This window comes from Halichoerus grypus, chromosome 4 (assembly GCF_964656455.1).
Source record: "Halichoerus grypus chromosome 4, mHalGry1.hap1.1, whole genome shotgun sequence".
Classification (NCBI taxonomy): Eukaryota; Metazoa; Chordata; class Mammalia; order Carnivora; family Phocidae; genus Halichoerus; species Halichoerus grypus.
Genome location: NC_135715.1, coordinates 70,758,944 through 70,785,299, shown reverse-complemented (window position 1 = coordinate 70,785,299; position 26,356 = coordinate 70,758,944). Strand labels below are relative to the sequence as shown.

General features: G+C 43.7%; 1 protein-coding gene across 1 annotated transcript in view; it reads right to left on the bottom strand.

The window, feature by feature from the left end:
* Positions 1–2,300: 2,300 nt before the first annotated feature.
* Positions 2,301–26,356, bottom strand: part of KATNAL1 (katanin catalytic subunit A1 like 1) — a 198,102-nt gene continuing 174,046 nt past the window's right edge. The window contains exon 10 of the mRNA XM_036119082.2: positions 2,301–2,676. Coding sequence (XP_035974975.1) covers positions 2,654–2,676 — 23 coding nt within the window. The 3' untranslated portion in view covers positions 2,301–2,653. The remainder of the gene's footprint in view (positions 2,677–26,356) is intronic.

Here is a 26,356-nt window from a genome sequence, read left to right as displayed (position 1 = left end):
TCAGGACATTCCCCTGGACCTCTCCTGACTGTGCTCTGGGTCCCTCCGAAGGGCATGCACAGTGCCCTGAGCTTATGCCCCTGTAGCAATTGCAGCTTCGACTCTGGGGGTAAAAGCGCTCATTTCTTTGTCTGCCTCTCTGCCCCATCCTGGAAGACAGGAGCTGTGATTCCAACGGCTGGCATGGTGCCTCCTCAGAGCAGGGCCAGAACATTTGCTGAATCCGTGACCTCAGGCTAAGACAAGGCACTCCTAAGTTAGCACTATTTGCAGGGCTAATTTTGATCATTTTAGCCCAGTCCCAATGAGGGCTCCCCTTTAGTACAGACAGTATTAATAATAAAGTACATCTTTCTTGAGACTTTAAAAAAAAAAAGAGTTGTTCCATTTTCAGACCTGCTTACAGGCAGAAAGGGCATGGCTTGTCCTTCCTGTCTGTGTGCACGACCTGTATTCTGTGTCTCTGAGTCCCCTCGTCCCCTCGCCCCCAGCAGCCTGGCCTGAAGGCCACAGGGCCGTGTTGCAGCAGATGCTGGGATGCAGGAGACAGAAGGAGCTAGGCGCCCAGTGAGGAAAAATGGGGGAGGAAAATGGGCACGAGTCAGGAAGTGAGACCCCAGTCATGGCTCCGGGATCCAGGGGCTGTGCTCACAGTGATGGAGGCCTCCTTGGAGGACAGAACTTTTGCCTAAAGGGAATCACAGAAAGGAGGTGAGCGTGCTTCCCTACAGGAGAAACTGGAAAAGATTGGAAGACACTAGGATGGCAGTGTGTTGGGGAATAGCAAGAGGGGAGTGGGGGAGCAGGGCAGACATATGAGGCCCATTTGGGAGGGTAAACATCATGCTAACATGTTTAATTTTTGTCCTGAAGTCAGGTGGGAGCCACTGAATGTCTTTGAGCAGGGGAGAAAGTGATGCACGTGCCAAGTGGTATTTTATGAAGATGAAGCAGGCAGGGGTGTGTGCGGTGGTTGGAGGGGTAGAGGGAGGGAGTCCAGCGGCCCAGACGCCAGGCAGCTTGCCCCGATCAAGAAAGGTGCCAGCAGGGGCACCTGGGTGGCTCAGTCGTTAAGCGTCTGCCTTCGGCTCAGGTCATGATCCCAGGGTCCTGGGATTGAGCCCCGCATCGGGCTCCCTGCTCCACGGGAAGCCTGCTTCTCCCTCTCCCACTCCCCCTGCTTGTGTTCCCTCTCTCGCTGTGTCTCTGTCTGTAAAATAAATAAATAAAATCTTTAAAAAAAAAAAAGAAAGAAAGGTGCCAGCAGGAGGAGAAAATGAGGCACGCGCGTGAGGTGGAGAGTGTGCGGGGGAGGTCGCGTGTGCCAAGCGGGGCGCAGAATTCCCTTCACGGGCCAACTCGTGGAACCCTCACCCTCACCTGCTAAGGCACTGTCCTTATTTTACAGGGTTTGCAAACAAGTCTTGCTAAGGTTGGGTAACCTGCTGTGGTCAGGCAGCCAGGACTGGCGGGGAGAGCGGGGCCTGGACTCTAGCCCCACAGCCGGTTAACCTCGTCCAGCCGCACCGGGTACCTCATGAACGCCGGGCCAACTGACAAGTCCTGCAGCCCCTGGAAAGTGACCAGCATGAAGCTACCAGACTCCACAGGCTCTCTTGCTTCCTCCCCATAGGTCTCCGTTTTGGGGCCGCACGACATTTGTGTTACCCTCCATGCTCCTGCACCTGCAGGCTCCAGGTGGCCTCTGATGGAGCCGTTTCATCCCAGACCCGTAGGTGGGGCCCGAGTGGCCATTGTCAAAAATGGCTCAACTGTGAATTGTGTTCAACAACGTTTAAAAACTCCACTATGCTGTATAAGCCTACCTCTGTGGTCGTACGGGGGGTAAAAGACTTTCTTAAGCTAAGAAGTGGGAGAGGATTAGACCCTGTTGCACTTCATCACTTTAAGGTGGCATTCTGACCTGACTTTGGAATAAACAGACTTAAAACAGTATTTCACAAGCAGCAGCAATTCTATTACGTCCTAAATTTTAAGAGCTTTTAACTTTGTCTTTCTTCTCCTCTTGTTACGAAGAGTGTAGTCTGAGCATGGGAATAAACTGGGGGGAAGAATGGCATTCTTTGTTTGCTAATGTGTTTTCCCTTTACTCACTATTGTGAAATGTAATTTCTTAATAGATGATGTTTAATGATCCATATTAACCTCTCTACGGGCTCTGTTGAGCATGACAAATGTGTAGATGATTACTTCTCAGTTTTCATTGAGAAGATAAAACATGAATATATTAAATTTGTATTTTAATCATGTTTTTCTACATGAGGCCCTTAATTTTTTAATGTTGTCATTGACAAATACTAGTTACCCATTTTCCAACCAATGCCGCCCTTCCCCTTTAGGGTGTCCTCGATGCGGGACAGTCTGACTTCTCAGCTGCGGGCTCCCTGGGGCTGTCCCCGTGGCAGCGTGGGCATCCAGAGCAGCTCCTGCACGTGCTCACTTCCACCTTTGAGAACCACAGAGCCGCAGAATGTGCTTCACGGTTCAAGGAATTCAAGGTTGCTGCTTTGGAATCGGATGCCTCTGTCTTGAATGAACTCCTCAGGACACGTCAAGGGTTGCAAATTCACTTCCTGTCTCGACAACACATCATGGAAAGTTCTGAGCCCTGAAACAGCCTGTCCTTTTATCTTCAAAGCTTGAAAGCTGTTGGATCTAAGAAGGAAATAGCTTATTTGAGTTGAAAAAGACTATTTGATTTGAGGGTGGGTAAACACAGGGTTACCAAAACACTAAAACCAAACCACTTTTAGCCTAATAAAAAAAACCCACATCGTTATAAGTCTGCTGGTAACTCATCAATGCCATCTCCAAACCAGGCATTCTACTGTTGGAAACTGCAAAACCGGGGTATGAAATAGCTGGGGGGGGGTAATGACACCTCATGAAAGGTTCTGATAAAATGGGTTAGGAAAGCATATTTCAGAATAGGATGGTGAACCATGAGATAATGACAACGTGGTCCAAAATAATCTCACACGCACACACAGCCCACACACCTAGCAGTGTTTGCAAAGGTCACTTGCCGACTAAGCCAATGGGCTTTTTCACTAATCACCAGAGTTGGGCAGGACTCTGACTGATGAGGTTTGACCATAATGATTTAAGGCACCATTATTATTATTACTATCTGCCTATTAAATTACTAATTGTATAGCCGTAGGCAAGGTGTCCAAACTTGCTGAGCCTCAGTTTCTTAATCCATAAAATGGGTTAAATAATTCCTTTTATGGAGGATTGTTGGTGAGAATTAGCACTAACACAGGTGAAGCTTCTAGCGCAGTCCCTGGAACATAGAACCTAATACCCAGTACTAATCGTTACGGCTTTTGTTCTTACTTGTAAGAAGGGTAGGAAGATCAGGAATTTGAGGAAAATGAATGTCAATGTTCTTTTAAAAGGAATGTCCCGGGACTAGAGTAGTTTTACTTTAAAATGTTGCCCACAGGGGGCGCCTGGGTGGCTCAGTCGTTAAGCGTCTGCCTTCGGCTCAGGTCATGGTCCCAGGGTCCTGGGATTGAGCCCCGCATCGGGCTCTCTGCTCCGCGGGAAGCCTGCTTCTCCCTCTCCCACTCCCCCTGCTTGTTTCCTCTCTCGCTCTGTCTCTCTCTCTGTCAAATAAATAAATAAAATCTTTAAAAAAAATAAAATAAAATGTTGCCCACAGTATTCTAACCTTTTAGATTTTTAGGACTGAGGTTCTGCGTGGGTGTGTGTGTGTGTGTGTGTGTGTGTATAATAAAACCCACATAAATAGCTATTTCAATATCTTTTAAAATGTGTTGAAATTGCATGTTTGAAGGCAAGGATAGGGCTTCTGGTTTCCTGTTCCACATATAAAGAACTTGGAAGTCCACACTCCCTCCTAACTACAAGTAAAAAGCTGAAGGGACTGAAGAATCAGCAACTCTTCTTGGGCCCATAGCGAGGGGAGGACACAGGGCAGACCGCTGTCCCTGAGACTGGAGACACAGCCAGGCAGCCACTAGCTGACCAGAGCAGAGACCTGGGAGCCTGCCCCACGATTGACTAATTGCTGGAGGCTCCGTGCAGATGAGTCTGAGAGTTAAAAACTCCAGGGGAACCTGGTCACAGGGGGCCCCCACAATATTACCTCTGGTAAACTGACTAGGTTCCCACAGTAAATATTGGAGAAAAATTCCCTTGGGTTTCCAGGAAGTGGGAGGAGGCTAAGGAACCATTCTGAAATACCCCAGAGCACTGTTTTTCTTAAAAAGACCGGCCCTCAGGGGAAACTAGTTAACCAAAGCCTTGCATGCTTATTATCAGAGCCTAACTGGTACGGAGAAAGGGAACATCCAACTCTATCCCACTCTTGCCATTCTGGTCTACCTAAAGGGAAAGAAAAAACTGAGAAACACTTGTGAAGCTCACAGCACAGAGGCACAGGCTCACTAAGCGACTGAGACCTAAGGACAGGATGACGAACGCTCCCCCCTCCCCCACACCTCACCATCACATCACCAGAGGCCTATTTACAGCAGCTCTTTTTACCCGGTACATCATGTTCAGCTATCAAGAAAAAATTACATTCACACCAAAAGGCAAAAAAACACAGTTTGAAGAGACAGAGCAAGCATCAGAACCAGACATGGCAGGGCTGTTGGAAATATCAGGCCGGGAATTTAAAACAACTATGATTAATAGGCTGAGGGTTCTAATGGACAAAGTAGACGGCATGCAGGAGCAGACTGGCAATGTAAGCAGAGAGACGGAAATCCTAAGAAAGAACCGAAAGGAAATGCTAGACATCAAAAACACTGATACAGAAATGAAGAATGCCTTTGATGGGCTTATTAGTAGACCGGACTGGATGGGGAATGAATCTCTGAGCTGGAGGCTATGTCAAAAAATCCTTGAAAACTGAAAAGCAAAAAGAACAGAAGCTGAACAAAATAGAACAGAATATCCAAGGAGTGTGGGAAATTCCAAAAGGTGGAACATATATGTAATGGGAATGGGAATACCAGAAGGAGAAGAGAGGAAGAAACAGAAGAAATATTTGAATGACTGACAACTTTCCCCAAATTAATGTCAGACATCGAACAACAGATCCAGGAAGCTCAGAGAATACCAAGCAGAATAAATGCAAAAACAAAACAAACACACACAGCAACAACAACAACAACAAAAAACCCCACCAGACTTCAGTATATCATTTTCAAAGTACAGAAAGTCAAAGATAATTTTGTAAAATCCTGAAAAAAGCCAGAGGTAAAAAAAAAAAAAAAAATCTTACCTATGGGGTGCCTGGGTGCTGTCAGTTAAGCATTCGACTCTTGGTTTCAGCTCACGTCGTGATCTCGCGGTTGTGGGATTGAGCCCCACATCAGGCCCTGTGCTCAGTGCGGAGTCTACTTCAGATTCTCTCTCCCTCTCCCTCTCTCATTCACTTTCTCCCGCTCTCTCTCAAATAAATAAAGTCTTTTTTTTTTTAATCTTACCCACAGAGGAACAAGGTTAAGAATTGCATCCAACTTCTCCTCAGAAACCAGGCAACCAAGACAGTAGAGCGAAATATTTAAAGTATTGAGAGAAAAAAACCCACTGCAATTCTGTACCCTGCAAAATTATCCTTCAAAAGTGAAGGGGAAATGGACTTTCTCAGACAAATAAACATCTGGACAATTTGTTGCTAGTAGACCTGCTTTATAAGATATGTTAAGGAGCACCTGGGTGGCTCAGTCGGTTACGCATCTGACTCTTGATTTCAGCTCAGGTCATGATCTCAGGGTTGTGAGATTGAGCCCTGTGTAGGGCTCCATGCTGGGCCTGGAGCCTGCTTAAGATTCGCTCTCTCTCTCTCCCTCTGCCCCTCCCCTGCCTAAAAAAAAAAAAAAAGAAATGTTAAAATAAGTTCTCCCGAGAGAATGAAAGTAATGTAGGTCAGAAACTCAGGTCTACATAAAAAAGGAAGAGCCTCAAAAAAAGAACAAATGAAGGTAAAATAAAAACTTTTTTTTCTTATTCTTAATCGATCTAAAAGATAACAGTTTGTTCAAAATAATAGCAACAATATATTTGATTATGTATGCTTATGTATGTATCTTATGTCTGTATATATATTTTATATATACATATGTTTATGTTTGCTTACATGTAAGTGAAATGAATGACACCAATGATACAAGGGACAAGAGGAAAGAATTGGGATTATTTTGTTTTTACAAGGTATTCACACTACCTGTAAAGTGGTATAGTGTTATTTGAAAGTGGACTTGCATTAGTTATAAATGTATGTTGCAAACTCTAAGACAATTACTAAAACAAGTTTTTTAAAAAGTATAATTGATATGCTAAGTAAAGAGAGAAATGGAATCATATATATTGTTTGATTAAAACCACAGGTCAAAAAAATGTGGAAGACAAAAATAGGAAAAAAGAACCGGGCAAAAAATCAAGAACAGTAACAAACAATGTAGATAGTAATCCAACTATATGAATGATCACTTGAATATCAGTGGTTTAAATATACCAATTAAAACACAGAGATTGTCAGAATGGGTCAAAAAAAAACACAACCCAACTATATGTTGTCTACAAGAAGTCCACTTTAAATACAATGACACGTATAATTAAAAGTAAATGGATAGAGAAAAATATAGCATGTTAACACTAATCAAAAGAAAGCTGGAGTAGCTATATGAATTTCAGAGCAGACTTCAAAGTAAAGAAAGTTATTGGGCAGAAAGAAGGGCATTACGTAATGATAAAGCAGTCAATTCTCCAATAAGACATAATAATTTTTAATGTGTATGTACTTAACAGAGCATCCAACTTACATGGGGCAAAAATTAATAGATTTCAAGGAGAAATAGATGAATCCACTATCATAGTTGGAGACTTTAACCCCTCTCTCTCAGAAATGAACAGATCCAGGAGACAAAAATCAGTAAGGACATAGTTGAACTCAACAACACCATCAACCAACTGGGTATAATTGACATCTATAGACTACTGCAGAATACACATTTTTCTCAAGCTCACGTGGAACATTCACCAAGATAAACCACATTCTGGGTCATAAAGCACACTTTAACAAATATAAAAGAATACAAATTATACAATATGTACTCTCAGGCCACAATGGAATTACACTACAAATCAATAACAGAAAGATAACTGGAAAATCCTAAAATAAATAAAGATTAAACAATACACTTCTAATAATACATGGGTCAAAGAAAACATCTCAGGAGAAACTTAAAAATAAACTAAATACAAATGAAATAAGAATAAGAACAAAATAAGAATGAAAACACAACTTAGGAAAATTTTTGGGATGCAGTGAAAGCAGTTCTTAGAGGGAAATTTACAGCACTGAATGACTATATTAAAAAGGAAGAAAAATCTTGGGGTGGCTAAGTCCATTAAGGATGAGACGCTTAGTTTCAGCTCAGGTCATGATCTCAGGGTCATGAGATCAAGCTCCGCATTGGGCTCTGCACTCAGTGCAGAGTCTGCTTGAAATTCTTTCCCCCTCCCCCCTCCCTCAGCTCTTCCCCTCCCCTCTCTCTAAAATAAAATAAATAAATAAAATCTTTAAAAAGGAAGAAGAAGAAGAAGAAGAAAGCTCTCCAATAATCTAAATTTTCACCTTTGGAAAGTAGAAAAAAGAGCAAATTAAATCCAAAGTAGGCAGAAGAGAACAAAGCAGAAATCGATGAAATTGAAAACAGGAAATCACTAGAAGAAATCAATGACACCGAAGCTGGTTCTCTGAAAAGATCATAAAATTGATAATATCAACCTCTAGCTAGACTAAGAAAAAAAGAGAGAGGACATAGATTACTAATATCAGAAATGAAAGAGGGACATAACTACGAATTCCATGGAAAGTAAAAGGATAAGAAGGAAATACTATGACACACTCTATGCCCACAGATTTGATAACCTAAATGAAATGGGCCAATGCCTTGGAAGACACAATCTGCCAAAACTTACATAAGAAAAATTGGACAATCTGAATAGGCCTGTATCTATTAAAGAAACCGAATCAATTATTAATAACCTTCTAAAATAGAAATCACCAGCCCCACATGGATTCACTGTTGAATCTACCAACATTTAAGGAAGAAATTACGCTGATTCTCTACAATCTTTTTCAATGGATAGAAACAGAGGGAATACTTCCTAAGTCATTCCATTAGGCCAGCATTTCCCCAATACCAAAACCAGACAAAGACATTTTAAGAAAACCACAGACCAATATCTCTCACGATCATAGATGCAGAAATCCTCAGCAAAACATTAGCAAATTGAATCCAAACAAGTAAAAAAGAGTTATCTACCATGACTCAGGTTTATCCCAGCCAGGTATGCAAGCCTGCTTCAACACTCAAAAACCAACTAATGTAATTCATCACATCAAAAGACTAAAAAACGAAAGTCACATGATCATATCAAATGCAGAAAAAGTATTTTACAAAATCCAAAACCCATTCATGATAAAACTCTCAATAAACAAGGAATAGAGGGGAACTTCCTCAACTTGATAAAGACTACCTACAAGAAGCCTACAGCTAACATCATACTTAATGATGAGAAATTTGACACTCTCCCTCTAAGATCAGGTAAAAGGCAAGGATGTCCCCTCTCACCACTCTTTTTTAACATACTGGAAGTCTTCGCTAATGTAATAATGCAAGAAAAGAAAAGAAAAGGTATACAGATTGGGAAGGAAGGCATAAAACTGGTCACAGATGACATGGTCATCTATGAAGAAAATCTGAAAGAGTCAACAACAAATAAACCTCTTGGAACTAATAAATTATTAAGTTTTGAGGATACAAGGTTAATATACAAAAGTTGTTGTTTTCCTATATACCAACAATGAACAAGCGGAACTTGAAATTAAAAACACAACAGCATTTATATTAGCAACTAAAAAAATGAAACACTTAGGTATAAATCTAATAAAATATATACAAGATCTATATGAGAAAAACTATAAAACTCTGATGAATAAAATCAAAAAACTAAACGGAAACATATTTCATGGTTAGGAAGATTTAGTATTGTCAAGATGTCAGTTTTTCCCAACATGACCTATAGATTCAATGCAACCTCAATCAAAATTTCAGGGAGTTATTTTATGGATATCAACAAACCAAATCTAAGTTTGTATGGAGAGGCAAAAGACCTAGAACAGCCAACATGATATTGAAGTAGAAGAACCAGGTTGGAGGACTGATGCTACCTACCTTCAAGACTTACTATAAATGTCAATAGAAATCAAGACAGTATGGTATTGGTGAAAGAGAAGATAAATAGATCAGTGTAATAGAATAGAGAGCCCAGAACTGATCTTTGACAAAGAAGCAAAAGCAATACAATGGAGCAAAAATAGTCTTTTCAACAAATGCTGCTGGGACAACTATACATCTACATGCAAAAAAAAAAAAAAAAAAAAAAAGGTGAATCTAGACACAGACATTAACACTCTTCACAAAAATTAACTGAAAATGGATCATAGACCTAAATGGAAAACACAAAACTATAAAACTCTTGGAAGATACCATAGAATAAAACCTATATAGCCTTGGGTATGGTGATACCTTTATAGATACAACACTAGAGACAGGCTCTATGAGAGAAATAATCTGAGCCTCATTAAAATTAAAACCTTCTGCTCTATGAAAGACAATATGAAGAAAATGAGAAGACAAGCCACAAACTGGAAGAAAATATTTGCTAAAGACACTTCTGGTAAAGGACTATTATCCAAAATATACAAAGAACTCTTAAAACTCAACAATAAGACAACAAACAACCTAATTTAAAAATGGGCAAAAGACTTCAATAGACGTCTCAGTAAAGAAGATATATAGATAACAAGTATTTGAAAAGATGCCCCAAATCATATGTCATCAGGGAAATGCAAACTAAAACAATAATGAGATACCACTACATACCTATTAGAATGGCCAAAATCCAGAACACTGACAATACCAAATGTTGATGAGGATGTGGAGCAACAGGAACTCTCATTCATTGCTGGTGGAAATGCAAGATGGTGCAGACACTTAAGAAGAGTTTGGTGATTTCTTACAAAAGTAAACATACTCTTACCACATGATCCAGCAACCACACTGCTTCGTATTTACTCAAAGGAACTGAAAACTTATATCCACACAAAAACCCACATACAGATGTTCACAGTAGCTTTATTCATAACTGCCATAACTTAGAAACAATCAAGATGTCCCTCGGTAGGTGAATGGATAAATAAACTGTGGTACATCCAGACAGTCGATATTACTCAGCACTAAGAAGAAATGAGCTTATAGGGGCTCCTGGGTGGCTCAGTTGGTTAAGTGTCTGCCTTCGGCTCAGGTCATGATCCCAGGATCTTGGGATCGAGCCCTGCATCAGGCTCCCAGCTCATGGGGGAGCCTGCTTCTCCCTCTTCTCCCTCTCCTTCCAGCTTGTGCTCACTCATGCTCTCTGTTGCTATCTTTGTCTCTCTCTCTCTCAAATAAATAAATATAAATTTAAAAAAAGAAGAAGAAATGAACTTACCAAGCCATGAGAAGACAGGGAGGAATCTTGAGTGCATATTACTAAGTGAAGGAAGCCAATCTGAAAAGGCTGTATACTATATAACTCAAGTATATGGCATTCTGGAAAAGGCAAAACTATGGAGACAGTAAAAAGATCAATGGTTGCCAGGGGTAGGGGAAGGAAGGGAGAGATAAATAGGCAAAGCACAAAGGATTTTTAGGACAGTGAACATACTCTGTATGATATTATAATGATGGACATATGTTGTTATACATTTGTCCAACATGAAGAGTGAACAATAAGGTAAACTATTGGCTGTGGGTGAGCTTGACATGTCAACGTATGTTCATCCTTAGTAAAAATTGTACCATTCTGGGGAGCAATATTGACAATGGCGGAATATATAAATGTGAGGGGAGAGGGGGCATATGTGAAATCTCTGTAAACTTCTCTCAATTTTATTGCAAATCTATAACTGCTTTTTAAATATTGTCTTTAAAATAAATAAAAATAAAATTTTTAGGGGTGCCTGGGACTCAGTTAAGCGTCCAACTCTTGATTTTGGCTCAGGTTGTGAGATCAAGCCCTGTGTTGGGCTCTGTGCTGGGCGTGGAACCTGCTTAAGATTCTCTCTCCCTCTCTCTCTGTTCTTCCCCCCCCAAAATGAATAAATAAAATAAAATGTTTAAAAAGGAAAGAGTCCCTTTTGATAAGACAGTTTATAATAAAAGCCACAGTATGAAATTATTTCTAGAGAAATATTAACATGATAATGCCACTTATTTCCAAAAATAAAATGATAGTCAAAAAATATATAGAAATCCCTTTTAAAAGATTTTTTGTTTGCTTGTTTTTAAAAACACCAACTACAAAGCAATGGAGACCGGAAGAGAATTTGGTCCAAAACCCTAGATCAACACAAACTCTTACAACTAAAGCAAAAACTTAGTTAAGAACTAAGGTAAAACAAGACACACACGAGCTGCATAGTTTTCATTATTTAGTAAAAGGAAGCCCATCAGTGTATAAGGGCTGGAAGGAACTGATCATAGATAAGCCTTTATGTAATAGTGATTTGATGTAACTGTTTCTTACACTGACTATCTTCAGAAGTCACGGATACCATGGATTTATGGTTCTTTGCTGGCATTTCTCTGGGGAGCTAATACAACATAGCCGAATGACATCAGCTCTCTGGCGGTGGAGTTGGCGTGACATGTAAGATATTTATACATAAGGCTGACCAAATGAGAAGAATGTGAGGTGAGTAGAAATGTTTTCGTAGTGTCCGCTGGGTGCTAAGGACAGCCCACTGTGCTCACTGGCTTCCAGTCACAGCGTCCTCCTTGGTGTCTGGCTTCGGCAATTGCTTTAATGCTCCTTCCTGTGAATTTCTGTCACCTTCTTTCTTGACACTTTCTACTACAGCTTCTTAGCTGGTGAGTGACACTGGCCTTTTATTCCTGTGGTAGTTGGTACAAATGTCACTCAAAGTGGAAAGAAGTTTCCAAAGTTACTCACATGTTGCCCGGGCTCAGCATTTAGGAGCAGAGTTTAATTAGAGAGTTGAGAACCATCTCTGATAATCCTCACTTGTGGGGGAGGGATAAGAGATGAGCACTGCCTTTCCTTTCCCTCCATCCCCCAGAAGAATGTGGAGAGCTTCACATTCTGTCGTCTTAATTTTAAAAATGAGAGGTCATTTTTCATTTTGCAAAAATAAAATTACATTACAAATTTGAATATTCTTTTTCAAGCCACACCTCGCTCAGACTCCACCGTGGAGCAGGGGGAAGCACCTCCTCCAAAAACCACATAAGAAGAAGGGAAGGTTAGCAGGCCCTTGGGCTCTTTTTTGAAACTCATTTTGTTTATTCAATTGTTTAGTCATTCAACACGGTCTGACATGTAGGTATTCTGACTAGCTTGTTTAAAGGAAGGCTCAGAAGTTTTGGTGGCCATGATTGAAGGAAGCAAAGCTTCAAATTTCCTATGAAAATTACCCTTGCTTGGATGAAAGATCAGCTCCTCCCAGGTGGATTAGAAGAGAACCAGAAAGCAGGACTGAGACTTTCCTCAGGAAATAGTTTCTTCGATGTGCACAGGGGAAACCCCACAGTTGTAAGGGTGAGCCTTACCAATAAAAGGCCTCAAAGAGTTTTAACATGATTTCTGTAAAACGTCTTATCTTGAATGTCACCTGCTGTAACACACCAAGATGAGTGGGTCGTCAAATACACTCCAGGAAGTTTACCTGCTCACTTGGAGTTTAGTACAATCCGTCAGGATGCTGAAGAGTGTTGCCAGAACCAAGAGCGTGTGGCAAAATGACCCCTGGATCCAAACACTGAGCGCCTCTTTCCGATTCGAGCTGGACTCAGGGGCTTCCTGAGAACGTTGCTGGCACAGCAGAGCCATGCCATCGTAAGTCATTTACCCTGGCAGAACTTACACTCATCCGAGGGTGACAGAACATTTTAAAAATGTCATCAAATCAGAAGTTTAAAAGGAGAGGACTGTAACATTGTGTTATGCCAATTAGAGTTGAAATTTGCCCTCTCATTTTGTGCCTTTGGGTGATTCTCAACACATCAGGCAGTTCTTTTATAAATTTTCAAGAGGAGCATTATAACCCTTCTATAGATGGTTCCTGAGGGAACTGCTCCTATAGAATCAAAGATACGTGGTTGACAACATTATGTGCCTTGTCAAAATCCTTTAGCCTGAATCTAATTATGAGGAAATAATCAGACGAGTCCGAACCGAGGGCCCCTCCACAAGACAACTGATCTGGGCTGCTCTAGGCGAAAGAGTGGCGAAAACCAGAGGAAATCCGTGCTGACTGGCTTCTAGAGCGAAACTTTGTCACAAAGAACATTCTTGGGCCAATTGGAAGGAATTTTATGTAATTTTGTTGTGTTAATGTTACATTTCTTGCACGTGATAGTGATATTATGGTTGTGGAGAAGAAAGTGCTTGTTCTTAGGGGGTCCCTGCTCAAGTATTTACGAGTCAGGAGTCCTGATGTTTGCAACTTTCAAATAGTTCGAGAAAAAAGTGTGTGTGTGTGTGTGTGTGTGTGTATGTGGAGAAAGAGAGACGGGTACATACACACAGATAAAGCAAATGTTGCAAAACAAGTGGTGAATCTAGGTGAATGGGCTCACCGTACGCTTCCAGCTTTTCTGTGGGTTTGAACGTTTTTATGATACAAAAGGTGTGGTGGGGTCTCAAGTTCACTCCATGAGAAGTTGGTTAGCCCAGTTGCCTGCCGGTAACAGGGTGGCTGGGGAAGGAGGGAAATTTTTTATTGTAGCACACACCTTTCTGTACCAAGTTTTGAACAAAAGAAGGTGGATTATCTATACCAAAAAATAAATAGCATTTATATTTAAAAACAAAAATATAGGTGGTTGACGAATAATAAGATGCAAAAGTTGTAATGTTGCCAAAAGCCTTAAGTTATTCTTCAGCTTTCTTAAATAAGTGAAACTAAGTGTAGCAATAGTTGGTTCTAGAATAGTTAGGCCTTAGAGCACCTGCTTTTCCTGGACTATATTAAATCGCGAGGCTCCGGCCTGTCGTTTATGGAGAAGAGAGCTGGGGCCACTGACAAGAGCATGAACACCCCCCCACCTCAATTCTGGAGAACCTGCAGATGTGGGAGGGAAGCGTGCACAGACCTGAAGCACTAACAAGAAATGGTGAGAAAACCCTGAGGCACGGAGGGCTGTTGCTAACCGTGGGCCGGGCTGGGTGTGGGGCCGGCAGCATGCTGCTGTGGGCGGTGTGGGACGGAGCAGGGGCACATTCTGGAAGTTTGAGGCTCAGCTGGTGCCGTTCTCCCACACTGGCGTGGTCAGAGCTCACCCACTGCCACAGAAATAGCTGCCACAGTCCTGGTCTCAAGGATGTCGGCTCCCAACCCTGCTGAGCTGAGGAGCAGATGAAAGCAGGCCGGTGGGGGGCCTCACCCCAGCACTAGAGCTCTGCAACCTGGGGGCCCTGCCTCCTCCCAGGGCTGCGTCTGCCTGAGGGCCTACAGACACAGGCCTGAGGAGGGGCGTCCCTGGTGGGGTGGTAGCAAACAGGGACAAGCAGAGGCCACAGTGGACCTGTGGGACTCATTCCCTCGTCTCTGCTTAGGCTCGCTGGGAGGAGCACAGGTGAGGGCCTGAGTTTGGGCTGCTCCCTACCACACATTATCAGAGAGGGAAGCTACCACTTGCAGAGGAATATGAGCCCCCGAGCCCCCGGGCCAAGGGAGTATCGAAGGCACGTGAGCCAGGAACGAGAAGTTATTGAACAGGAGGCGTGGAGCAGCTTTTGGTGCCTGACTCTCGAAGGGGCGCAGGGAGGGATCCTAAGGCCCAAGGAAATTCTCAAGACAGCAGTAGGAATTTCAGGGGCCCCTGTGCTACCTCCCCAGCGCGAGTGACAGAGATTCGGGGGGTGATGTTAATTCTACCCTTCCTGACCGTTTTAAGGACGTCCTTTGCCACCCTCAGCACTCACTTTAAAGAACTGGTTCTTTGCCACCCTTCTCACAATCAACAGCTACACACCGTGCGTTGCAGCACTGAGGTGGAGAACCGTGTCTACACGGGTCTGATTGTGTTCGTCTCCGGCCTAAAAACTTGTAGTGGCTTTCTACCATCAACAGAAGGAATTCAGGATGACACACAAGGCTCTTTATATCCCAGCCCCAAACTGCCTTCCCAGCTTCGTCTCCTGCCATGCTTCTCTAAATGCCTTACAATCGAACGACACAAAAATTTTCATCCCAGGATGGCAAAGAGGCCACTTCTCAAGCGCCAGTCCTGTGGATCTGTTATTACTGCCTGGGACCCTCTGGAGGGGGGAACCGGGGAGAACCTGCTGTGGGCGGTTGGCTTGGCTGCCATGGACCCAGGAGGTGGGGAATGGCATGACGCTGTGAGTTAATGAGCCTTCCCAGGACATTCCCCGTGAAGACCAAGGCTTTTCATAACTTCTTGCCTTTCGAAATGCTATTGGAACTGCCTAGAAGGTTCTTTCCCACTCTGCCTCCAATTAAACTCCTACTCATCCTTCAAGACTCATCTAAATAGTAACCCTTCTTAGCATCGTCTCTTTCCCCCTTCTGGACTCCAGCCCCTTGCCAGTATGGCTGGTGCCTTCCTTTCTCCACGGCCGTGGTTGTGATTATAGACTCATATCACATGGGACTGGTAGTATTTGTTTATTGATCTTTCTCTCCAGCCGTGAGCTCCTGGAGGCAGAGACCATGTTTTGCTTTTCTTTGCATCCCCTCTGGGAATGTGCAATGCCTGTCACATAAATATCATTTAATAAATGCTTAATTAATTAATTAAATGTAAGTGTCTAACTAGCTAATTAATTATCATGGATAATTGTATATTACTGAAGGACCTGTCCAGGGTGGTTCTTTGGAATTCCTGCCTGGAGGGAGGGTAAAATGAGTTTAGTCTGGCTTATCCTGGAGGTGGGTGAGCATGATTTAATGATAGAGCCTTGCTGTGCCTCCCTCCAAACACCTGCCTGTTCTCCAGACCGAGGCTTTCCCCTGAAGGGTCCCTGCCTAGCGGTGGGGGCCGGTGTCAGCAGTGAATGTGTCAGCCGCTACAGGTATGCTTTTCCAATTTCCTCCTAGACCCAAAGGAATGACCTTGTTCTGTGGAGGGAGACATCATATTCCCCTGCAGGCAGGCAAACAAACAAACGAAAAAAAAGTTGGGCTGTTGGACCACCCAGAATGAAAGATTTCCAGTATAAAACGGAGCTTACCTGGGAGCTGGGGCTTCATGCAGAGGTAGCCCAGGAGTCAGGCACCCTTTGCGAGCTCCTCCCTATGCTTCTTCACCTTTTCCGGGGGCGCTTCCTCCACCGGGAATTCTCCATCCCACTCCCACTGCCCCTGCAGCCTACTGGGGAACACCTACCCGCCTTTCAAAATGGAGCTCCTCGGGGTCATCTTCCCGAGGACGAGGACGAGGACGCTCCTTTGATCCCTCCCAGCCCCCACCCCTGCCAGGCCCCAAGGAGCACTGGCCCCTCCCTCTGTCTCTCACAGCACCTATCCCTTGATCGTGCTATTTCTGGGACTGAGTCCGCACAGATCCCAGCTGGGAGGCCGGGACAAGTAGGGACAAAGAGGCAGGCCGGCATCCCCGGCAGCAGGCGGACAGCAGCCCCAGAGGCATGCACGTGTGGCACGGCGGAACTGTGGGTTCCCACACCTGGGTGCCCACCTGGTGCGCAAGCTAGCAAGTGGGGCCCGGAGACAGTGCTCTCCAGGCTAGGCGGCCACCGAATGGGGCTTGCAGGCCGCACTTGGGAATCTGCCACAACGGCGATCAATATGCAGCCTGGGAGCGCTTTCTTCCCTTTTCCACTACAGAGAAAACACTAACTTGGAGCACAGGAATATTGCAGAATACATTAAAGTCTTCCTTGCAAGGAACGCAAACATCCTTGGCAGGGTGGAGAGGCGACCTGGGGTTAAGAGAGAATGGTAACAGCTCGGGCCCGAGAGATCTAAGAGATCCGGAGCCCAGTGCTGTGACCCGCCAGCCTGCAGCACAGAAACACCATCCAGAAGAGCTTTCGAGCTAAGATCCCGAGTCAGCTGACAAATCAGAGAAAAGGGTACCAACTTTTTGTAGGCATTTCTTCCATGGCTGTTCTTCAAGAGGCATCTGCTTCAGGAGTTAATATTAAGTACACATTTTTTTAGAGAAGGGAACTCTTCTTTAAAAATCACAGACAGAAAAGCTTGTCCCTAATTCCATCCCTCTCCCTTAAACCTGGTTTTGATTTTAGCCTTCCCATTCCAGCTGGGTGGCCAGGCACACTAAGCACAACGAAGCAATAGCCGCACTCCTAAAATCACAGAAACAAGGTTTCCAAAGCTGGCTTAACTTTTAAAGATTAACTTAACAAAAGAGCAAATACACAGCCCTTACTCTGTGCTAGGCTCTGTTCTAAATGCTTATATGAATTCATTAAGTCTTCCCAAGTACCCTGTATGTTAGCTACTCTGACGATGTCCATTTTCCAGATAAGGAGCCTGAGGCTGAGAAAGATCACAGACTTGCCCCAAGCCTCAGAGCCAGGAGAGAGAATGTGGGCATTTGTAGCCAGGCGGCTGCTAGGCCCCAGGATGTACACTTTTACCAAGGTGATAGCCCACCCTCAGCACAAAGGCCATAGAGTGAGGGGGTCAGGACACATAGGAGGTTCACCCCTATCATAGCAGGGCTAGAGCAAGGCTAAGTTGGAGTTAGGGGATGACTATTCATGGACGAGGAGGAATGAGGAGGGGAAGGAATGAGAAGCTGGAGCACCCAGTGGGGGCTCTGGTCAAAGAAGCTGTTGCCCGGGTGGGTGATGCCTGAGAGCCGCCAGGGGCCCAGCATGGATGGTCTGAGAGAATGTCAAGGGTCAAAACGAGAGCGATCCCAAAGACAGGCAAAAACTGAGATGAGCCCTAACATTGAGGATATAAACAAGTGTAAAAAGCCAATGAGAGGCCAAGAGACCAGCATGGATGAAGAACAAGGAGAAACGGTCTCATGTGGACAGGCAGTGGGGTGGCCCAGTTGGAGCCACCGGGAATGTGGTTGATGCAGCCACTTGAAGGCCACGGGGTCAGGCCGTGAGGAGGAGGCCTGGGTCAGGGAGTGCCATGATAAAATGACCACTGGCATTTGAAGTCTGGCCACCGGCAATGAAAATGGCCCCGTAGAAAGAAGAACTGGGATTGACTCCTCAGGAGCATGCAGTCAGGAAATGTCTGGGCTGGACCTCTGACTTCCACTGGGCTGGGAGGCCATGGTTCTGGGCTTCTCCCTCAAAGGCCCCAAGGGAAAATCTCCCTTCTGCAGCCACAGTCTCACTTGCTCTGGCCTTACTTCCTGAGGGTGCTGAGGACTTAGGGCAAACCTGCCACCGTGTCAGGTCCTATTAATTCTGGGCACTAAGCAGCTACTAAGCTATAAAACAAGAGCACACAAGTCATTAGCAACATACCTGTGATCTCATAATGTTACTGTGGAGATTTGCCAAGTAAATAATTTCCTTTCCAACCACTGAGTATCATAATGATACAACCAAGAAAGGTGTCTATTTATTCCCAGCCAGTCTCCCTCAGATTTACATTCCAATCATGAGATGGGACCTGTCACTGCATTTCAATGCCTTACTTAATCAAATGGTATGCTGGTTGACCCCAGTGTGTCTTAAAGTTGGGATTATTTATGGATATGGTTTCTTGTGTAGGGTCACTGTGGGGCCTAATCCACATATGTCTCTCAGGAGAGCTGGGAAGTTATTTGCATAAGATCCCCTAGGTTTCTTGGGAGGGTCTACAAAGAGGACGGTGGAGTAGCTAAAGGGCAGATTCCCCACGTTTAGGACCCAGCTACCCAAGAGAAACTCTAGCAAAAACCCCAAAGGGGAGTACTTTGGGAAAGCAAGCTCTCACACCACCTCAAGGCAAGAGTGAGCCAGCAAACACTTGCTCTGCTTCAGGGGGCATCTCAGTTGGTACAATCTACCATGGTGCCACGAATAGCCATAGGCTCCTCAGCTCCTCTGAGGCCCTTCCTAGAGAAGGGGGTGCTCTTGTGAGCCAGACCACAACTACAGTAGACTTCCACTACATTTGGTTCAAAACATTTCTTAAGCACCTGCTGGAGCGGGGAGCGGGGGGTGGGGGGGGAGGGGGGAAGGCGGGGGAAGGTGGGGGAGGCAACACCAATAGGTGTGATTCTTGTCTTCAAAGGCTCTTATGGTCCAGTGAGGAAGAGAGAGATGTGCCATCAAAACCAGAGCAGTGGTTTATCTTTTATCTTACTGCTTTATGTCTTCCTGGTGGCTGGAGCCTTCTATCATTATGTAATTACCTTTTTGTCTCTAGTAATTTTCTTTGCTTTGAAGTCTACTTTAACCAGACATTAATATAGCCACTCCTGTTTTTTATTACTACTACTACTATTATCATTAATGTTAACATGGTGTATCTGTTTCTATTCTTTTACTTTCAACCTACCTACCAGTTATATTTGAAGTATGTTTCTTGTAAACAACATATGTTGGGCCATTTTTTAAATCCACTCCGTCAATTTCTGTCTTTTGATTGTTATAGTTAGACCATTTTAGGTAACCATTCATGCATTAGGGCTTAAATTGGCCACTTCATTATTTATTTTCTGTTCGTTTCCTCTAATTCCACCATTTCCCTTTTCTTACCTTCCTTTGCATTACTTGAACATGTTTTAAGATTCCACCTTGATATATTTATAACATTTTTGAGTATCTTGTTCTGCATATAGATATTACAATATATATATGTAACTTATCGAAGTCTACAGTATCAGCATCAACTACTTGTGAGTGATGGATAGAAAACATTTCCATTTTGGTCCCTCGACACTCCCCATTTTTAAAATATACTTTTTTTTTTTTTTTTAAGTAGGCTCCACAACCAGCGGGAGCCCCACGTGGGGCTTGACCTAATGACCCCAAGACCAAGACCCGAGCTGAGCTCAAGCGTTGGACATTTAACTGACTGAGCCACCCAGGTACCCCTAAAATATACTCTTCTTAAGAATTTTCTCCACTTATATTGAACACTACATCAGATGGTGTTAGAATTTTGGCTTGAAACTTCTGATATGTTTAAGAAACTCATGAGAAGTAGGACAGTCTATTTACCCCTCTTTTTTTTTTTTTTTTTTTTTTTTTTTTACCCATTCTAATGTCCTTTTTCCCTTTTCTGATCCAAGCCTTCTTCTATTATCATTTCCTTTATGTATTGGGAACTTTCATCAGCCATTCTGAAAAGATAGGTTTCCTAGCAACAAAATCTCTTACTTTTTTGTTGTCTGAGAATGTCTATTTCCCCTTCATTCTTGAAAGATATTTTTGCTGGTTATAGAACTGATGGTTGACAGTTCTTTTCTTTCAGTTCTTGAAAAATGTTGTGCCATTTTCTTCTGGCCTTCATGGTTTCAGATCAGAAATCTGCTGTTATTTGAGTTAGTGTTCCCCTATACATGATGCATTATTTCTCTCTGGCTGCTTTCAAGATTTCTTTTTTTTTTTTGGTCTCTAGTTTGTAAAAGTTTAATGATGATGTGTCTTATCATGGGTTTCACGCCATTTGGGTTTACCCCATTCAGATTTCCCTCAGATTCTTGAATCTGTAGATTTATGGCTTAACCCTGCTGATGCGTTCCCAGCAAAAGTGGGGCACTAACTCTCACTGGCCCACTGCCTCCTAGGACCCCACAGACCCCTGGCAGTGGGGAAGTTGAGGGCTCCCTCACACTGCTTTGTTGCTGCAGGACTGGGGCAGAATGTCAGCAACTTGCTGGGCCCTGCTGACACTGGGGAAAAGGAAGAGGGCAATCAGCACACCAACTAGCCTTCTACATCACTCTGCCTCTCTCATACCAGGTAAGTGTCAGACTCAACTACCTACTGGACTCTACTGATATTACCCAGGGAAACAGGGGCACAGCCTGCTTTCTCTGGGCAGAGACTAGAAGATCAGCTACCCACCTGGCCCACAGACCACTTCCTGTGGGGAATTAGGGCACCACCTGCTTCCACCAAGTCGGAGGTAGAAGATTACAAAGATCTCTGCTTAGCCCTACTGAACAGGGGACTGGAGTGCTACTGCCTGCTTCTGTGGGCAGTGGAAGAAGATCAGCTCTCTGTTCAGCCCTGCTGAAACTCTGGGGGCAGGGTTCTTCTCCTGGTGTTTGGCTGGAGCAGGGCGAGTATTGCCAATAAGGATTTCTGTTGCTAGGTGACCCCTTTCTTGGTCTATCGGCAATGGGGAACAGGCTTTTCTTGAAGATTCTTTTGGTCTATGCCTGTTGGCAATTCCAGGTTGGAAGCTTCTGTAGAGCCCTGTCCAGAATATATAGAAGGCAATAAAGAAACCCAGGGGACCGACCACTGTGCTGTTCCTCAAGTCCCAAGGGCCCTGGGAAGTCTGCCTTCTTCTTTCTGCCTTTCAGAATCTTCTTAAGCTTGTTTGTTGTGTTATGCCCATGGCCCTTTAGCTGTGGGAAGGAGGAGCTGGGAGGAATGGGGCTACTTCATCTCGGCTGTAACAGGAAGTCGGACTATATCTGGCATGTTTAGGAAAGGTCAGATAGGCTGCAAGGGACCTACAGTTCCCTTTTGGGTTACAGGCAATCACAAAGTTCCTTCATGACCAGCGGGGTAGGGAAGTACAAGAAGCCAGTGAGGTTGCCAAAAGGTTGCTGTGACATGGAAGGGCAAACTTTTATTGCTTTAAACATAAAGCCTTTCCCACAAATTAAGTAATGATCCAAGAACCCTGTACATTGAACCAGTTTCAAAACATAAACTACAGACTTTATAGAGCACAGCTCACTTTCCCATGTTGGATGCATACATTTGGTTACTATTGTTTACTACTCAGTAGGCTACCCAAAGTACTTAAAACAAAAACCACCATGGGCACCAAAAGTAAGCCAACATTTCTAGACCCTAAATTCTAACATTTCTTAACTGTGGCTTTTTCAGACATTGTCTTCAAAGGCCCTTTATGAAGCATAACGTACACAAGGCACTGTGGTCGCATCCAGGCATGCTGGAGCAGCATGCGTGGTTAATTTAAATGGGCTTTCCGGGGAATGTGGTGTGAAGAAACCAAATCAATAAGATGTCCACTGAAAAGGAAGACTTTGATATGCTGCAAGGAACAGTGACTTTTGTCCCCAATTTCTGACATCTCTTTTAACATGAAGTTTTAAAACATCTGTTTCTGAAGCTGAGCAGGAAATCTCTAAGCAGCCATAATTCTTTGGTTGTGTCACATGGCAACTACAGGCTGTCTGCATTTTTTTTTTAATCCTACCAGGAAATCTTTCTTTTTCCTTTTAAACCAGTTCAAAGCAGAGCATTTAATGGGCATTTATATGTAGGGAGAGTTTGAGAGGCCACTTTTACAAACGGTGTCATGAGATGAGTCATGGTCAAGGATGCAATTCTGCTTGCAGGGTTATGAATGGGGCTGCTTCCTTAGCAAGCCAGAGGCAGGAGGGAGACCACCTGATTCGGCGTCAGTGTCACAGAAAAGGCAAATTGCAAATGTATTTGTCAGGTACCTCTCTTCTGGGCACCTCTTTGAAGCAAGAATGACTGTTCTGGCCCTTTGTTTGAATGAATGGCTTTTGGAACTCTGTTTCCAATCTCTGTGACAGTGGCTTATATCGCTTCAGCGTCCGTGGATTAGATGGAGAGGGTGCGCGAGTATGTGAGCTTGTGTTTGCCTACGCAGTAGGGGAAGGTCAAGGTAGTGTTTTTTTTCCTTGATGAAATATCTGAAGTGCCATATGGTGGAGCAACCTGAGAATATCAGGTGTGCCCGCATCAGAATCTGATGTGCTGTTACCATGGAGACGTTAGCTCCCTCTGCAATGCAGGCCTCTATTGCCACCCCCCCACCCCCCACCCCCACTCCGCTCTGAGGAGCTTACGTGTCTAATAGGAGCAGATGCTTTGACATACAAAAGAAATAAACCTTGAAGGCAAGCCTTTAGCAATTTCTGATTTCTTTTTCCTTGATTCTTCCTAGAGTTTTCTCCCTCTCTACTCATGGCTCCTACTTGAGCCCAAGGCCTTGGTGAAATAGTAACAATAATAGTGACATTTATTGAGATAGTACTTTGTTATACGTATAGTATCTACCCTTTTAGAAGAAAAAACCAAGGCTTCAAGAAAATAGGAGATTTTATACCAAACTCATAAATCTCTTAAATAAGCTGTCCAAGATAGAACATGAACCCAGATCCATCTGACTTCACCCTGTGCACTTAACTTCCTGTCAATGATGAAGTCATTACATCTGGAGTATACCTTTTCAAAGAATCATCAAGCTTTTTTGCCCTAGCTGGGCTTTTCTAAGTAAATGCCCCAGGTACTCAGAGATGAGAATAGACTAAGAACTGAGAAGCAAAAGCAAAAGGATGTGAAGCTCCTGAGGGTTTTAGAATAGCCAAGTAATGACTTACTAACAGGACATGCCACAACCACACTGAGAATGAAAGGCTAAGCATTATTGAACATCTGTGTGTCATTCATTCTTTCATTAAATACGTATTGAGTCCTACCTTATGCCAAGCATTGTTCTGAGTCCCGTGGATACAGCAGTGAACAAAACAAACGGACAAAAATCCCTGCCTGTGGGGACTCCCTGGGCTCCCCAGTCTGTGTCTGTGTCAGGCATTTGGCCCTGGGAACTTGGAATGGGGTAAACCATGGTCCTTCCCCTGAAGTTTAAGAAGCCAAGACAGATGTGCAAGAACTTAACTGTAATGCACTGTGAACAGTATGGAGCTGTGAACAGTACGGAGCGAGGTACAAAGTGCTGTGAGTGGTGGATTATTGGGTGGGTGTGGATGAACGGTTCCAAGGTTTTTCTCACTAGCTTAGATGACCGAGGCCCTCAAGAGATCCCAGATCCACTGACCTGCCTGGAGGTCCTCTAGGGGCCTCACGACAAACTTCTGGGAAGTTGGAACTCCCTCAGGTAACACATACTGGCAAAGGCCTTTGTCATGTAGTGACCCTTATACCAGGTCTTCCTAAGTTGTGCAACAAGCAATTGATTAAATATAGGATTTTACATGTTTCTACCTCATTTCATTTCTTTACATTTCATTTTGCTCATTCCAGCTCTTCCTTCCACCTACTGAGCTCTTTTTAAAATGGTGTTTCAATAATCTTCAATATAATCTGTCCTTCCCAGCTTTGGGCCATCTAGAAATTTGATATCTTCATCTTCACCTTCTACCAAAACACTTGGATAGCAGGGTCATGTACAAGGTCCTTTGGCATGGTCTTTTTTTTTTTTTTTTTTTAAAGATTTTATTTATTTATTTGACAGAGAGAGACACAGCGAGAGAGGGAACACAAGCAGGGGGAGTGGGAGAGGGAGAAGCAGGCTTCCCACCAAGCAGGGAGCCCGATGCGGGGCTCGATCCCAGGACCCTGAGATCACGACCTGAGCCGAAGGCAGACACTTAACGGCTGAGCCACCCAGGCGCCCCCTTTGGCATGGTCTTAAGCCTTCTTTCTAGTCCAACACAGATCTACTAATTAATGCCCTTTGATACAGTCATTCTATTAGCCAAGAACCCATGTAACTATCATTCAGCATACATTGCTCTACCTTGTCCATAAGGACATGGTTGGAGATGTTGCCAAAAGTCTTGGCAAAGATCCCTCTTCCATCCCCAAAGGCGCATACGCACGCGCGCGCACACACACACACCCCCCTACCTTGGTAGAGGTTGGGGAGATCGCAATTGCTTTACAATTCCAAATGAAAGATGAGAACACCCAAGTATCTGGCTCTAGCCAGCCTAGTACACTCAGGCCTGTTGTTCACACTTGGGTTTTGTTGCAATGGTGCCAACTGTCAGTCAAACAGAAGTGAAATGTTACCAGACAACTGTCCCATTTTATTAATTTTTGAGTAGACAGGCATGGTGTCACAGCAACACACAAACACAGTTCAGTGTTAGCATTAAATAAAACTTAAAACAAAGCAAATCTAATACATTTTAATGAAACGCAGAGCCATGATTATGCCGAGTGGTAATAAAATAGGAGTGATAAGACATTCACAACAATTGAAATAACTTTCTTACCCAGTAAAAAACCCCTGGGGTGAGAGGTAGGTAAAGAGAGGTCCTAAAAAAGGAAGAAGGGAAAAGGGGAAGGGAATTAGGACCATCTAGTAAGATCAGGTGTAAGAGTGGGTTTTGCCCTTCTTTAAATCAAGCAATTCCAAGCACTGTAGTGTTTCCAATCCCTGGAGGTGGCTGAATTTACGAGCTAGGAATTTGGGCAAGGAGAAGAGAGTCTAAGTCTGTTTGGTTCTTCTAAAAGAAACCAAAGAATTTTAAAAATCAAAATAAACTAAAATCAACCAAAGCTGATTCTAGGAGGACTACTAAGATACTAAGGTGAAAGATAGTGCCTCCCTCAAGAATGGCAAGCAACAAGAGAAAAGCAGACATTCCTATGCAAGAGTTCTTTACCAGGGAAGCAAAGAAATCGATGATTCAATTAAAATTATCCAGGAAGCTTTTTAAAAATTCAGACACCTAGATCACTCCAAAGCCCGCAAAATCAGGATCTCAAGGGAAGGCGTATAGGCATGTGTATTTTTAAAAGCTCCCCAAATGGTTCTGACAATCATCCTAATCGATTATCTAGAACTTTGATGTATATAAGTTTTATACCTATGGGTGATTCAGAATTGCAGCCAAAGGAAGGAAAGACTGGGGAAAGCAAGCTGAAGAAGTAAATTACACCAAGTGCCACAATGTCAATACGTGTAATAAAATGTAGTCAGATTGCTTTCCCACCACCTACCACCTAGGAAAAGGGTACTCTGACTGACATGGAGGATGGGGTGATTGTTTTGATGCAATATGGAACAGGCTGAGTGGGATGTCAAAACATGAGGTTTTAGAAAACCCAAGAGAACTGGGCACTTGATTCACGGGGATAAAATGTTGTAGGAGGTGAAAGGAAGAGAAGACAGAAATGGGCCTTTTCAAAATCTAATCGGATTACTCTTGCCTCCAGTCTCCACATGCCAGAGCAGTTTCCAATTAACTCCCTTCTGGTAGGTCCGTCCCTCCTCTTCCCCTTCACTGTCATACGGCTACAGGTGGAAACTGTGTGTTCGAGGAGGGCGTGCTCTTTCTACCCTACGTGCCGTTTAACCTCCACCGTGCCGAAGCTCCACAAGATA